This window comes from Phyllobates terribilis, unplaced genomic scaffold, assembly GCF_046119375.1.
Source record: "Phyllobates terribilis strain yellow unplaced genomic scaffold, ASM4611937v1 Scaffold_9__5_contigs__length_417890890, whole genome shotgun sequence".
In the NCBI taxonomy this organism is placed as follows: domain Eukaryota; kingdom Metazoa; phylum Chordata; class Amphibia; order Anura; family Dendrobatidae; genus Phyllobates; species Phyllobates terribilis.
The window spans coordinates 186,115,815-186,131,897 of record NW_027362769.1 but is presented as its reverse complement, the minus strand read 5'-3'; the positions used below and the strand labels follow the sequence as shown (position 1 = coordinate 186,131,897).

The following is a 16,083-nucleotide window of genomic DNA, read 5'->3' as shown; positions in this document are numbered from 1 at the left end:
TAGGGGGAGGGCGGCTGCCGGGCAGTGAGGGGTGTATAGATGTGTAGGGGGAGGGCGGCTGCCGGGCAGTGAGGGGTCTATAGATGTGTAGGGGGAGGGCGGCTGCCGGGCAGTGAGGGGTCTATAGATGTGTAGGGGGAGGGCGGCTGCCGGGCAGTGAGGGGTCTATAGATGTGTAGGGGGAGGGCGGCTTCCTGTCAGTGAGGGGTCTATAGATGTGTTGGGGGAGGGCGGCTGCCGGGCAGTGAGGGGTCTATAGATGTTTAGGGGGAGGGCGGCCGCCTGTCAGTGAGGGGTCTATAGATGTGTAGGGGGAGGGTGGCTGCCGGGCAGTGAGGGGTCTATAGATGTGTAGGGGGAGGTCGGCTGCCGGGCAGTGAGGGGTCTATAGATGTGTAGGGGGAGGGTGGCTGCCGGGCAGTGAGGGGTCTATAGATGTGTAGGGGGAGGGCGGCTGCCGGGCAGTGAGAGGTCTATAGATGTGTAGGGGGAGGGCGGCTGCCGGGCAGTGAAGGGGTCTATAGATGTGTAGGGGGAGGGTGGCTGCCGGGCAGTGAGGGGTCTATAGATATGTAGGGGGAGGGCGGCTGCCGGGCAGTGAGTGGTCTATAGATGTGTAGGGGGGGGGGCGGCTGCAGGGCAGTGAGGGGTCTATAGATGTGTAGGGGGGGTGCGGCTGCAGGGCAGTGAGGGGTCTATAGATGTGTAGGGGGGGCGGCTGCAGGGCAGTGAGGGGTCTATAGATGTGTAGGGGGAGGGCGGCTGCTGGGCAGTGAGGGGGTCTATAGATGTGTAGGGGGAGGGCGGCTGGCGGGCAGTGAGAGGTCTATAGATGTGTAGGGGGAGGGCGGCTGGCGGGCAGTGAGTGGTCTATAGATGTGTAGGGGGAGGGCGGCTGCCGGTCAGTGAGGGGTCTATAGATGTGTAGGGGGAGGGCGGCTGCCGGGCAGTGAGGGGTCTATAGATGTGTAGGGGGAGGGCGGCTGCCGGGCAGTGAGGGGTCTATAGATGTGTAGGGGGAGGGCGGCTGCCGGGCATTGAGGAATCTATAGATGTGTAGGGGAAGGGCGGCTGCCGGGCAGTGAGGGGTCTATAGATGTGTAGGGGGAGGGCGGCTGCCGGGCAGTGAGGGGTCTATAGATGTGTAGGGGGAGGGCGGCTGCTGGGCAGTGAGGGGTCTATAGATGTGTAGGGGGAGGGCGGCTGCTGGGCAGTGAGGGGTCTATAGATGTGTAGGGGGAGGGCGGCTGCCGGGCAGTGAGGGGTCTATAGATGTGTAGGGGGAAGGCGGCTGCCGGGCAGTGAGGGGTCTATAGATGTGTAGGGGGAGGGCGGCTGCCGGGCAGTGAGGGGTCTATAGATGTGTAGGGGGAGGGCGGCTGCCGGGCAGTGAGGGGTCTATAGATGTGTAGGGGGAGAGCGGCTGCCGGGCAGTGAGGGGTCTATAGATGTGTAGGGGGAGGGCGGCTGCCGGGCAGTGAGGGGTCTATAGATGTGTAGGGGGAGGGCGGCTGCCGGGCAGTGAGGGGTCTATAGATGTGTAGGGGGAAGGCGGCTGCCGGGCAGTGAGGGGTCTATAGATGTGTAGGGGGAGGGCGGCTGCCGGGCAGTGAGGGGTCTATAGATGTGTAGGGGGAGGGCGGCTGCTGGGCAGTGAGGGGTCTATAGATGTGTAGGGGGAGGGCGGCTGCCGGGCAGTGAGGGGTCTATAGATGTGTAGGGGGAAGGCGGCTGCCGGGCAGTGAGGGGTCTATAGATGTGTAGGGGGAAGGCGGCTGCCGGGCAGTGAGGGTTCTATAGATGTGTAGGGGGAGGGCGGCTGCCGGGCAGTGAGGGGTCTATAGATGTGTAGGGGGAGGGCGGCTGCCGGGCAGTGAGGGGTCTATAGATGTGTAGGGGGAAGGCGGCTGCCGGGCAGTGAGGGGTCTATAGATGTGTAGGGGGAGGGCGGCTGCCGGGCAGTGAGGGGTCTATAGATGTGTAGGGGGAGGGCGGCTGCCGGGCAGTGAGGGGTCTATAGATGTGTAGGGGGAGGGCGGCTGCCGGGCAGTGAGGGGTCTATAGATGTGTAGGGGGAGGGCGGCTGCCGGGCAGTGAGGGGTCTATAGATGTGTAGGGGGAAGGCGGCTGCCGGGCAGTGAGGGGTCTATAGATGTGTAGGGGGAGGGCGGCTGCCGAGCAGTGAGGGGTCTATAGATGTGTAGGGGGAGGGCGGCTGCCGGGCAGTGAGGGGTCTATAGATGTGTAGGGGGAGGGCGGCTGCTGGGCAGTGAGGGGTCTATAGATGTGTAGGGGGAGGGCGGCTGCCGGGCAGTGAGGGGTCTATAGATGTGTAGGGGGAAGGCGGCTGCCGGGCAGTGAGGGGTCTATAGATGTGTAGGGGGAAGGCGGCTGCCGGGCAGTGAGGGGTCTATAGATGTGTAAGGGGAGGGCGGCTGCCGGGCAGTGAGGGGTCTATAGATGTGTAGGGGGAAGGCGGCTGCCGGGCAGTGAGGGGTCTATAGATGTGTAGGGGGAGGGCGGCTGCCGGGCAGTGAGGGGTCTATAGATGTGTAGGGGGAGGGCGGCTGCCGGGCAGTGAGGGGTCTATAGATGTGTAGGGGGAGGGCGGCTGCTGGGCAGTGAGGGGTCTATAGATGTGTAGGGGGAGGGCTGCTGCCGGGCAGTGAGGGGTCTATAGATGTGTAGGGGGAGTGCGGCTGCTGGGCAGTGAGGGGTCTATAGATGTGTAGGGGGAGGGCAGCTGCCGGGCAGTGAGGGGTCTATAGATGTGTAGGGGGAGGGCGGCTGCCGGGCAGTGAGGGGTCTATAGATGTGTAGGGGGAGGGCGGCTGCCGGGCAGTGAGGGGTCTATAGATGTGTAGGGGGAGGGCGGCTGCCGGACAGTGAGGGGTCTATAGATGTGTAGGGGGAGGGCGGCTGCCGGGCAGTGAGGGGTCTATAGATGTGTAGGGGGAGGGCGGCTGCCGGGCAGTGAGGGGTCTATAGATGTGTAGGGGGAGGGCGGCTGCCGGGCAGTGAGGGGTCTATAGATGTGTAGGGGGAGGGCGGCTGCCGGGCAGTGAGGGGTCTATAGATGTGTAGGGGGAGGGCGGCTGCTGGGCAGTGAGGGGTCTATAGATGTGTAGGGGGAGGGCGGCTGCCGGGCAGTGAGGAGTCTATAGATGTGTAGGGGGAGGGCGGCTGCTGGGCAGTGAGGGGTCTATAGATGTGTAGGGGGAGGGCGGCTGCTGGGCAGTGAGGGGTCTATAGATGTGTAGGGGGAGGGCGGCTGCCGGGCAGTGAGGGGTCTATAGATGTGTAGGGGGAGGGCGGCTGCCGGGCAGTGAGGGGTCTATAGATGTGTAGGGGGAGGGCGGCTGCTGGGCAGTGAGGGGTCTATAGATGTGTAGGGGGAGGGCGGCTGCCGGGCAGTGAGGGGTCTATAGATGTGTAGGGGGAGGGCGGCTGCTGGTCGTCACTTATCTCCCCATTAGTACAAGGATGATCCCAAACCATGTGATATCCACAGGACAGGTAGGGCTTGCTGATCCATATAGTCCACTCATCTCTCCATGTAAAGAGTTAAACAAAGGGAATCGCTGGAGCCGTCATGTCTGACACTACAGTTGTTCTTTTTCTTTGTGCTTTTGACTCAAAAATAGCTGCTTTGATGTCGTGACCGTGAGGCCGACCCCCGCAATGCCGCAGAACTCGTTCCTCAGAGATGACGGTGTCAGGTGGCTGCAGCTAGTGCAGCCCGGAGGGCGATGGCCTGCAGGGGTCACCATAGATCAGCAGGGTCGTGGCATCCCCGGGGGAGGGGGTTCATTCTTACAGGTTCGGACTGCTGGACACACGGCAACTCTGTCCCCGACTCTGGATCTGTGCTCGGATGTCACATGATGCTGCGGTTCTGGCACGTATCACATGGTAGAGGGGGGATCCAGTGATCCTGGTCTGGTGCCGATCAGACCCTGTGGATCAGATCCGAACCCAGTGACTGCTCGCTGCCCAGTCAGGCGGTGTCATCCATGTTGGCCTCCGCCTCAGATCTGCACATTACACCTGTATACTGGGGGTGTGTGTGTATAATATATTATATATTTATATAATGTGTGTATATAATATATATAGAACACTGGTATGTGGGGGGGGGGTGTATATATATAATGTACAGACCAAAAGTTTGGACACACCTCATTTAAAGATTTTTCTGTATTTTCATGACTATGAAAATTGTACATTCACACTGAAGGCATCAAAACTATGAATTACCACATGTGGAATTATATACTTAACAAAAAAGTGTGAAACAACTGAAAATATGTCTTATATTCTAGGGTCTTCACAGTAGCCCCCTTTTGCTTTGATGACTGCTTTGCACACTCTTGGCATTCTCTTGATGAGCTTCAAGAGGTAGTCACCGGAAATGGTCTTCCAACAATCTTGAAGGAGTTCCCAGAGATGCTTAGCACTTGTTGGCCCTTTTGCCTTCACTCTGCGGTCCAGCTCACCCCAAACCATCTCGATTGGGTTCAGGTCTGGTGACTGTGGAGGCCAGGTCATCTGGCGTAGCCCCCCATCACTCTCCTTCTTGGTCAAATAGCCCTTACACAGCCTGGAGGTGTTTGGGGTCATTGTCCTGTTGAAAAATAAATGATGGTCCAACTAAACGCAAACCGGATGGAATAGCATGCCGCTGCAAGATGCTGTGGTAGCCATGCTGGTTCAGTATGCCTTCAATTTTTAATAAATCCCCAACAGTGTCACCAGCAAAGCCCCCCCACACCATCACACCTCCTCCTCCATGCTTCACGGTGGGAACCAGGCATGTAGAGTCCATCCGTTCACCTTTTCTGCGTCGCACAAAGACACGGTGGTTGGAACCAAAGATCTCAAATTTGGACTCATCAGACCAAAGCACAGATTTCCACTGGTCTAATGTCCATTCCTTGTGTTCTTTAGCCCAAACAAGTCTCTTCTGCTTGTTGCCTGTCCTTAGCAGGGGTTTCCTAGCAGCTATTTTATCATGAAGGCCTGCTGCACAAAGTCTCCTCTTAACAGTTGTTGTAGAGATGTGTCTGCTGCTAGTACTCTGTGTGGCATTGACCTGGTCTCTAATCTGAGCTGCTGTTAACCTGCGATTTCTGAGGCTGGTGACTCTGATAAACGTATCCTCAGAAGCAGAGGTGACTCTTGGTCTTCCTTTCCTGGGGCGGTCCTCATGTGAGCCAGTTTCTTTGTAGCGCTTTGTGGTTTTTGCAACTGCACTTGGGGACACTTTCAAAGTTTGCCCAATTTTTCGCACTGACTGACCTTCATTTCTTAAAGTAATGATGGCCACTCATTTTTCCTTACTTAGCTGCTTTTTTCTTGCCATAATACAGATTCTAACAGTCTATTCAGTAGGACTATCAGCTGTGTATCCACCAGACTTCTGCACAACACAACTGATGGTCCCAACCCCATTTATAAGGCAAGAAATCCCACTTATTAAACCTGACAGGGCACACCTGTGAAGTGAAGACCATTTCCGGTGACTACCTCTTGAAGCTCATCAAGAGAATGCCAAGAGTGTGCAAAGCCGTCATCAAAGCAAAAGGTGGCTACTGTGAAGACCCTAGAATATAAGACATATTTTCAGTTGTTTCACACTTTTTTGTTAAGTGTATAATTCCACATGTGGTAATTCATAGTTTTGATGCCTTCAGTGTGAATGTATATATATATAACACTGGTATACGGGGGGTTCTTGTGTGTGTGTGTGTGTGTATATATATATATATATATATATATATATAATCTCACTGGTATACAGTGATTTTGGTGCCAGTAATGTCTGAATGGTTTTATGTGAAGTTTCGAGAACTAGAACAAATCTGGCAGACCCGCTGTCCTCCTCCTCCTCCGCCTCCACCCCATATTTTGAGCTATGTAATAGTTAATTACAGCAGCATTCTGGCTTTCTTGTATTGTAAGCTACAAACTGAAATACAAAATTTTATAGGATCTTTCATTACCTAAGACACTAAATCCTAAATCCGTTCCAGACCCCCTGCCACCTGAAGAAGCCTTTCTCTTATGTATCTGTGTAATGGCTGCCTGATCCGCCGCCTTTGCTGACCTGTAACGAGCATCTATCTCATTAGCTGGATGGTTTTGGTGTACATTCGTGGCTTGTGAGCCGGAGCCGTAGTGCAGATTGCAGCCCCGGGCGGTGAACGCTCCACCAGTCAGCGGTGATATAATAAATCAGCGCAGGAGCCGGGAACCAGCCGGAGGCGACGGACGCACAGCGAGCCCGGCCAGCAAGTTTACCGTCTCATTTCTGAGAAGCCGCCGCTCTAACCTGGGTTTCATGTTTCAGAACCGTGTGTGTCAGCATTTATTGCACAGGTTCCCATGTAGCAGAGCTGGAGCTGCGTGCACATTGCACAGTTCTTCTGATTGATATGGAGTGTCCCTTTAGTCCTTCTGCTGTGAAGGTCCTGACGTCTGGTGCCGGGGCAGCGGCTCGTCACATCTCCTACAGACCCTGCAGTGTTTTTTGTGTCCACAGACGACAACTATGAACATCTGATCGGAGCCAACAGGGATTTTGGGAGTTCCTTTGGCTCCCAATCTTCATCGTCTCGTTATGCTAATCAGTTCCTGGTATCTGTGACCTCATTTTCTTGGGTTCTCGCCATCAGAACAGAATGATCCTGGCGTTCTTCACTTTATTTCCAAAATACTTGTGTTTGTTGTGAGGGTGATAATGGAGGCTTTATGTGAACCTGCAATAATGCTCCTCAGTCCGATAAAAACAATGAGCCTTAATGTTCGTGCGCCACCCCGATGACAGAAGGCGTGACTGTCCTCCGAGGTGGCGTCCGCCATGATGGACACCATAAGACGCTGCAGATTTCACTGCGAGGCCTGCCGGCGCCTCAGGTTCCTGGTGCGGGGCTCATCGGCGCCTCGGGTTCCTGGTGCGTGGCCCGCCAGAGCCTCGGGTTCCTGGTGCGGGGCTCATCGGCGCCTCGGGTTCCTGGTGCGGGGCTCATCGGCGCCTCGGGTTCCTGGTGCACGGCCCGCCGGAGCCTCTGGTTCCTGGTGCGGGGCTCATTGGCGCCTCGGGTTCCTGGTGCGCGGCCCGCCGGCACCATCAGCAGGTAGGCAGACTTCTGTTGACAGGTCTAGTTATGGCTGTGCAGGTAACACTTAGTCTGTGCTGAGTCCTTCATAGCCGGACACGTTGTTATTCATATGCTCCTTCCACTCATTGTCTCATCATTATGCAGATATGTATTCCTAGATATGGATCAGTAAACGGCATTTCCACCTAGAAATCCGGTGGGGGGGTGTTGTAGACATTCACTGAGGGTCTCTTCTGATGTCGTGCTGTCTCTATGATCTTCCCTGTAATCGCTGTCAGTCCTGCAGCAGAAATTACAACTTTCCATTTCTCTCCCACAAATGGCGCTCTGCGCGGCAGTGTCGAGATGCCCGGGCTCTGTATAACTGGCCGTGTGATGACCTTACAGCCAGACGCAGCGCAGTGTCCACCCGGCCTGAGACCTGCCTGGACGATGCGTGTAAAAAGGTAGAGACGTCTGCACAGAGCACGAGACTGCACTGTATACGTGTGCAATCCCCTGATCTGACAGGACAGGACCCCTCCTCCAGTCACACCGCCGGCACGGACTTCATGTAGTGTCAGGTGCCGCCAGTCCTCACAGCACAGCCCTCTCCATCCATGATCCACCACCATAGAGGCTGAGGAAGCCTGGGGTATCTGGAAAATGGTGGTAGTAGTGATAAGTCAGTCTCTCTGTGTATGTTCAGAGCGCAGGTTTATGCTGTGAATGACTGCTGCTGTCAGTGTCCTCCCCTCAGCCCGTCCTGTACCCTCCCACCCCCCCTCAGCCCGTCCTGTGCCCTCTTTGGCTGTCCTGTGCCCCCCCTCAGCCCGTCCTGTAAACCTCCCCCTCCGCCCGTCCTGTGCCCCCACTCCGCCCGTCCTGTGCCCTCCGCCCGTCCTGTGCCCCCCCCTCCGCCCATCCTGCGCCCCCCCCCTCCGCCCGTCCTGCTCCCCCCCCCTCCGCCCGTCCTGCTCCCCCCCCCCTCCGCCCGTCCTGCTCCCCCCCCCTCCGCCCGTCCTGCTCCCCCCCCCTCCGCCCGTCCTGCTCCCCCCCCCTCCGCCCGTCCTGCTCCCCCCCCTCCGCCCGTCCTGCTCCCGCCCGTCCTGCTCCCCCCCCTCCGCCCGTCCTGCTCCCCCCCTCCGCCCGTCCTGCTCCCGCCCGTCCTGCTCCCCCCCTCCGCCCGTCCTGCTCCCGCCCGTCCTGCTCCCCCCCCTCCGCCCGTCCTGCTCCGCCCGTCCTGCTCCCCCCCCTCCGCCCGTCCTGCTCCCCCCCCTCCGCCCGTCCTGCTCCCGCCCGTCCTGCTCCCCCCCCCTCCGCCCGTCCTGCTCCCGCCCGTCCTGCTCCCCCCCCCTCCGCCCGTCCTGCTCCCGCCCGTCCTGCTCCCCCCCCTCCGCCCGTCCTGCTCCCCCCCTCCGCCCGTCCTGCTCCCCCCTCCGCCCGTCCTGCTCCCCCCCTCCGCCCGTCCTGCTCCCCCCCTCCGCCCGTCCTGCTCCCCCCCTCCGCCCGTCCTGCTCCCCCCCTCCGCCCGTCCTGCTCCCCCCCTCCGCCCGTCCTGCTCCCCCCCTCCGCCCGTCCTGCTCCCCCCCTTCCGCCCGTCCTGCTCCCCCCCTTCCGCCCGTCCTGCTCCCCCCCTTCCGCCCGTCCTGCTCCCCCCCTTCCGCCCGTCCTGCTCCCCCCCTCCGCCCGTCCTGCTCCCCCCTCCGCCCGTCCTGCTCCCCCCCTCCGCCCGTCCTGCTCCCCCCCTCCGCCCGTCCTGCTCCCCCCCTCCGCCCGTCCTGCTCCCCCCCTCCGCCCGTCCTGCTCCCCCCCTCCGCCCGTCCTGCTCCCCCCCTCCGCCCGTCCTGCTCCCCCCCTCCGCCCGTCCTGCTCCCCCCTCCGCCCGTCCTGCTCCCCCCCCTCCGCCCGTCCTGCTCCCCCCCCTCCGCCCGTCCTGCTCCTGCCCGTCCTGCTCCCCCCCCCTCCGCCCGTCCTGCTCCCCCCCTCCGCCCGTCCTGCTCCCCCCCTCCGCCCGTCCTGCTCCCCCCCTCCGCCCGTCCTGCTCCCCCCCTCCGCCCGTCCTGCTCCCCCCCTCCGCCCGTCCTGCTCCCCCCCCTCCGCCCGTCCTGCTCCCCCCCCTCCGCCCGTCCTGCTCCCCCCCCTCCGCCCGTCCTGCCCCCCCCCCTCCGCCCGTCCTGCTCCCCCCCTCCGCCCGTCCTGCTCCCCCCCCTCCGCCCGTCCTGCCCCCCTCTGCCTGTCCTGTGCCCTCCTGCCCCCCCTCTGCCTGTCCTGTGCCCTCCTGCCCCCCCCTCTGCCTGTCCTGTGCCCTCCTGCCCCCCCCTCTGCCTGTCCTGTGCCCTCCTGCCCCCCCCTCTGCCTGTCCTGTGCCCTCCTGCCCCCCCCTCTGCCTGTCCTGTGCCCTCCTGCCCCCCCCCCCTCTGCCCGTCCTGTGCCCTCCTGCCCCCCCCCTGCCTGTCCTGTGCCCTCCTGCCCCCCCCCTCTGCCTGTCCTGTGCCCCCCTTGCAACCTCCCCTTCCGCCTGTCCTGTACCTTTGCCCTTATATAAATTACTGCTGGTTACTAAGGCAGCTGCAGAGCTTAATGTTTCCTCCATCAGTCACCCGGATAATGATTAATAGGAAATCCTAAAATTAAAAACAAAGTGACAGAGTTTGTGGGATATGTCTGTATATACCCGCAGCAGATCATTGCTTTACTGGACCTGAGCGGTTTAATGTGGGTTCAAGCTGCAAAGTGAACCCCAGAGAGATGTGATGTGTGCGAGTATCGCAGGAGCAAGGGTGCAATGACTGGGCGTCTTTTGCAGATGTGCTTGGATGTCATAACTATGAGGATGTAATGGCAGAGCATCTGCTGCAGGTGTGTGTGTGTGGGTATCACTGGGACGAGGACGTGGTGGCGGCTGCAGGTGTGTGCGGGTATCACTGGGACGAGGACGTGGTGGCGGCTGCAGGTGTGTGCGGGTATCACTGGGACGAGAACGTGGTGGCGGCTGCAGGTGTGTGCGGGTATCACTGGGACGAGAACGTGGTGGCGGCTGCAGGTGTGTGCGGGTATCACTGGGACGAGGACGTGGTGGTGGCTGCAGGAGTGTGCGGGTATCACTGGGACGAGGACGTGGTGGCGGCTGCAGGTGTGTTCGGGTATCACTGGGACAAGGACGTGGTGGCGGCTGCAGGTGTGTGCGGGTATCACTGGGACGAGGACGTGGTGGCGGCTGCAGGTGTGTGCGGGTATCACTGGGACGAGGACGTGGTGGCGGCTGCAGGTGTGTGCGGGTATCACTGGGACGAGGACGTGGTGGCGGCTGCAGGTGTGTGCGGGTATCACTGGGACGAGGACGTGGTGGCGGCTGCAGGTGTGTGCGGGTATCACTGGGACGAGGACGTGGTGGCGGCTGCAGGTGTGTGCGGGTATCACTGGGACGAGGACGTGGTGGCGGCTGCAGGTGTGTGCGGGTATCACTGGGACGAGGACGTGGTGGCGGCTGCAGGTGTGTGCGGGTATCACTGGGACGAGGACGTGGTGGCGGCTGCAGGTGTGTGCGGGTATCACTGGGACGAGGACGTGGTGGCGGCTGCAGGTGTGTGCGGGTATCACTGGGACGAGGACGTGGTGGCGGCTGCAGGTGTGTGCGGGTATCACTGGGACGAGGACGTGGTGGCGGCTGCAGGTGTGTGCGGGTATCACACGATGTCATCAGTCTCTATTCACATTTATCATTCCGTTCTTCCCTGGATTTGTCTGATGCGGCTCGTGTGCTGGGCAATGACTTGGTATTTCAGGTGCATTAGGCAGTGAAATGAATTGACGCCAGAACTGTGGCTCCGTTCTGATACATGAATGTGAATGCGCACAGATCGGCGGCTCGCTGCGCTCCACCGTACTGCTTCCCCCGTATGCTCCACTTCCTGCCAGTAGTGCAGTCGCAGCAGAGCATGCGGTGTGGATCTGTCGCCTGTGTCTCGGAGGCTCCGGCTGATCTTTGCTTCTTTGTGTTTTTTCTCATTTCAGGCGGCGCAGATCGTCCTGATCTCTCTGTTTGAGCTGAACACCCCGGAGTTCACCATGTTACTGGGCGCTCTGCCGAAAACATTCCAGGACGGCGCAACAAAACTACTGCACAACCATCTGAAGAACTCCAGCAACAGCAGCATGGTAATATACGCCCCCCCCTGCGGTATATATGGCGCCTCACGTCTCCCCTGCGGTATATATGGCGCCTCACGTCCCCCCTGCCCATATATATGGCGCTTCACGTCCCCCATGCCCGTATATATGGCGTCTCACGTCTCCCCTGCACGTATATATGGCACCTTATGTCTCCCCTGCCTGTATATATGGCGCCTCACGTCTCCCCTGCCCGTATATATGGCGCCTCACGTCTCCCCCGCCCTTATATATGGCGCCTCACGTCTCTCCTGCGGTATATATGGCGCTTCACGTCCCTCCTGCCCGTATATATGGCGCCTCGAGTCCTCCTGCCCGTATATATGGCGCCTCGTGTCCCTCCTGCCCGTATATAGGGCGCCTTGCGTCCCCCCTGCCCATATATATGGCGCCTCGCGTCCCCCCTGCCCATATATATGGCGCCTCGCGTCCCCCCTGCCCATATATAGGGCGCCTCGCGTCCCCCCTGCCCATATATATGGCGCCTCGCGTCCCCCTGCCCATATATATGGCGCCTCGCGTCCCCCTGCCCATATATATATGGCGCCTCGCGTCCCCCCTGCCCATATATATGGCGCCTCGCGTCCCCCTGCCCATATATATGGCGCCTCGCGTCCCCCCTGCCCATATATATGGCGCCTCGCGTCTCCCCTGCCCATATATATGGCGCCTCGCGTCCCCCCTGCCCATATATATGGCGCCTCGCGTCCCCCCTGCCCATATATATGGCGCCTCGCGTCCCCCCTGCCCATATATATGGCGCCTCGCGTCCCCCCTGCCCATATATATGGCGCCTCGCGTCCCCCCTGCCCATATATATGGCGCCTCGCGTCCCCCTGCCCATATATATGGCGCCTCGCGTCCCCCCTGCCCATATATATGGCGCCTCGCGTCCCCCTGCCCATATATATGGCGCCTCGCGTCCCCCCTGCCCATATATATATGGCGCCTCGCGTCCCCCCTGCCCATATATATATGGCGCCTCGCGTCCCCCTGCCCATATATATATGGCGCCTCGCGTCCCCCCTGCCCATATATATATGGCGCCTCGCGTCCCCCCTGCCCATATATATATGGCGCCTCGCGTCCCCCCTGCCCATATATATATGGCGCCTCGCGTCCCCCCTGCCCATATATATGGCGCCTCGCGTCCCCCCTGCCCATATATATATGGCGCCTCGCGTCCCCCCTGCCCATATATATATGGCGCCTCGCGTCCCCCCTGCCCGTATATATGGCGTCTCACGTCTCCCCTGCCCGTACATATGGTGCCTCACGTCTCCCCTGCGGTATATATGGCGCTTCACGTGACCCATGCCCGTATATATGGCGCATCGCGTCCCCCCTGCCCGTATATATGGCGCCTCGCGTCCCCCCTGCGGTATATATGGCGCTTCGCGTCTCCCCTGCCCGTATATATGGCGCCTCGCGTCCCCCCTGCGGTATATATTGCGCCTCACGTCCCCCCTGCCCGTATATATGGCGCCTCACGTCACCCCTGCCCGTATATATGGCGCCTCGCGTCCCCCCTGCGGTATATATGGCGCTTCGCGTCTCCCCTGCCCGTATATATGGCGCCTCGCGTCCCCCCTGTGGTATATATTGCGCCTCACGTCCCCCCTGCCCGTATATATGGCGCCTCGCGTCCCCCCTGCCCGTATATATGGCGCCTCACGTCCCCCCTGCCCGTATATATGGCGCCTCACGTCCCCCCTGCCCGTATATATGGCGCCTCACGTCCCCCGTGCCCGTATATATGGCGCCTCACGTCCCCCGTGCCCGTATATATGGCGCCTCACGTCTCCCCCGCCCTTATATATGGCGCCTCACGTTTCTCCTGCGGTATATATGGCGCTTCACGTCCCTCCTGCCCGTATATATGGCGCCTCGAGTCCCTCCTGCCCGTATATATGGCGCCTCGTGTCCCTCCTGCCCATATATATGGCGCCTCGCGTCCCCCTGCCCATATATATGGCGCCTCGCGTCCCCCTGCCCATATATATGGCACCTCGCGTCCCCCCTGCCCATATATATGGCACTTCATGTTCCCCCTGCCCATATATATGGCACTTCATGTTCCCCCTGCCCATATATATGGCGTCTCACGTCTCCCCTGCCCGTATATATGGCGCCTCACGTCCCCCCTGCCCGTATATATGGCGCCTCGCGTCCCCCTGCCCGTATATATGGCGCCTCGCGTCCCCCCTGCCCGTATATATGGCGCCTCGCGTCCCTCCTGCCCGTATATATGGCGCCTCGCGTCCCCCCTGCCTGTATATATGGCGCCTCGCGTCCCCCCTGCCCGTATATATGGCGCCTCGCGTCCCCCCTGCGGTATATATGGCGCTTCGCGTCTCCCCTGCCCGTATATATGGTGCCTCACGTCTCCCCTGCCGGTATATATGGTGCCTCGCGTCCCCCCTGCCCGTATATATGGTGCCTCGCGTCCCCCCTGCCCGTATATATGGCGCCTCGCGTCCCCCCTGCGGTATATATGGCGCCTCCCCTGCAGTATGTCTCCTTGTGCCCTTCCCTTGGTGGGTCGCTGCCGTTGGTGGGTCTACCTAATGAGGGGATTACCTGATGAGACCACCAGGATGATTGATCAATTTTTCTGGGATTTGTAAAGCTTTGTTCACACTGGTGCACTGTAATATTCTGCTTCTGTATTTAGGGCTCCCCGAGCAACACCATGGGCCGGACCCCCTCTCGACATTCAAGCAGCCGGTCAAGTCCATTAACATCTCCGACGAATTGTTCTCACGGTGGTCTCTCCCCGAGGTAACGACGCTCCCTCCTTGTGTTTGAGATCAGTTTTTCACCGTCTGAGGTTTTGGGGGATGTTGATAGTTGTGGGGTCATCGCTGCTCTGCTGCCCGGGGGATGCTCTTTATGGTGGGTTGCAGTAATGATCAGGAGGGGGCGCTCCACTCTGCTCTGTTTTCTGGTGGACACGCACTTCTGACCATTAACTCTGTATATACTGTTCCCTTCATGTCTGGAATAGGGAGAGGGCGTCACTTTTCCTATATGACCGGTGGCTGCAGTAGAGATGGCTGCTCTCCCTGCGTAGATCTTTGGGGTCTTGTGAATCTGACCGATATGTGGTGTTGCCATGATGCATGACCCTGTAGCATCTTTCCACCCTTTCTCTCCTCCTTTCTTCCCATCGTCCTCCCCTTGATCCTCACGCTGCAGCCGGCTGTGGGGTTGGAGTACTGATGGACCCTCGAAGCCTCTCCCTCCTCCATCCCTCCCCCCTGTGCCGTTTCGCAAGTCTTTCAGGCCCCCGCACTCTTCGAGGTAACGCCGCCGCTCTGCGGCCTGCGCAGTGTCATCATGTAACCGATTCCGGGGAATTCCTACCTCCATACTCAGTGCTGCTGAAACTTCACCCTCCATCACCAGTGCTCACGTGTGGCACCACTGGCATCTCCGGCTCCACGTTTCCTTGCACGCGGCGGCTCCACGTTTCCTTGCACGCGGCGGCTCCACGTTTCCTTGCACGCGGCAGCTCCACGTTTCCTTGCACGCGGCGGCTCCACGTTTCCTTGCACGCGGCGGCTCCACGTTTCCTTGCACGCGGCGGCTCCACGTTTCCTTGCACGCGGCGGCTCCACGTTTCCTTGCACGCGGCGGCTCCACGTTTCCTTGCACGCGGCGGCATTATTCGCACGCTGACCTTTTATACGGGGAGCACAGAGTGCAGCTGCATTTCTATCACGGCCTCACAGTCTACAGTGGGGTGGGGTGTCCTCCTGTAGATGTGAGCGGTGCCCCGGACCAGCACCATCAGATGCAGTGATATAAATGTCCGGGGTCCATCCTGCGGGCGCGCTGGCATTGCCGTGCCTCTCTGCAGCTTGTGCTGCCATGTTCCTGCCCTTGTGTTATGTTCTTGGGTCCTGTCCGCTGGAGTTCAGGGTCTTTGGGGTAATAATGGGGCAGTTCGTTCCTCGATGTGTTGAGTGCATCGTCCGGTGCCCGCAGCACAGCGGGGTGCTCCCCGTATCCGCTATCTCAGCCATGTGACGCCTGCCATCTTTACTGTGCATGCTCAGTATGGCGGCTGCCATATCAGCGGGAGCAGAGTCACTGCTTGGTATCATCGGTCACTGCTGTTTCTACCAATTGAGGCTATTGATGAGTGCCGTTCCTGTGCCGCCCGCTCACCCGCAGCTGGAAGTTATGGGTCTGAGCCCTTTATTCGGCCTGGTTTCCTGGCGATATACCGTGAGATGTGTCTGCGCCTCCACTAATGCTCCTGCTTTTTCGTCTTTGCAGTTTGCTTGATTACGACACCGAAAACCTGAATTCTGATGAAATCTACAGCTCCCTCCGCGGAGTCACTGAAGCCATAGAGAAATTCAGCTTCCGCAGCCAAGAAGATCTTAATGAGCCGGTGAAGAGGGATCCGAGGAAGGACGGGGATCTGGTAGGATCTCGGTGTAAACGAGCTGACTGTGATGTGTTTATAGACAGAGAGCATTACCCTGATCCAGGTGTTTCCCATCCTCCCAGGTCTCCCGAGAAGCTGGCATGGCCTCTCCTGTAGGTGACCACCGTGGTGGCTCAGACATGGTGGAAGGCGGTCGGATGGCGCTTGATAACAAGACGTCATTGCTGAACACGCAGCCGCCGCGAGCGTTTACTGGGCCGCGTGGCCGGGAGTACAGCCCCTATCCTTACTCCGACTCCATCAACAGCTACGACAAGACCGCCCTGAAGGAAGCCGTGTTCGATGACGACATGGACCAGCTGCGCGATGGTTTGTGGCCTCCCTTGTCCGCCGATTCTCCGCTGTTTCTCG

At 59.7% G+C, this 16,083-nt stretch overlaps 1 protein-coding gene across 1 annotated transcript in view; it reads left to right on the top strand.

The window, feature by feature from the left end:
- Nucleotides 1-16,083, top strand: part of CLASP1 (cytoplasmic linker associated protein 1) — a 251,238-nt gene that overhangs the window by 211,560 nt on the left and 23,595 nt on the right. The window contains exons 34-37 of the mRNA XM_073647506.1: nt 11,118-11,261; nt 13,948-14,054; nt 15,558-15,708; nt 15,795-16,041. Coding sequence (XP_073503607.1) covers nt 11,118-11,261; nt 13,948-14,054; nt 15,558-15,708; nt 15,795-16,041 — 649 coding nt within the window. The remainder of the gene's footprint in view (nt 1-11,117; nt 11,262-13,947; nt 14,055-15,557; nt 15,709-15,794; nt 16,042-16,083) is intronic.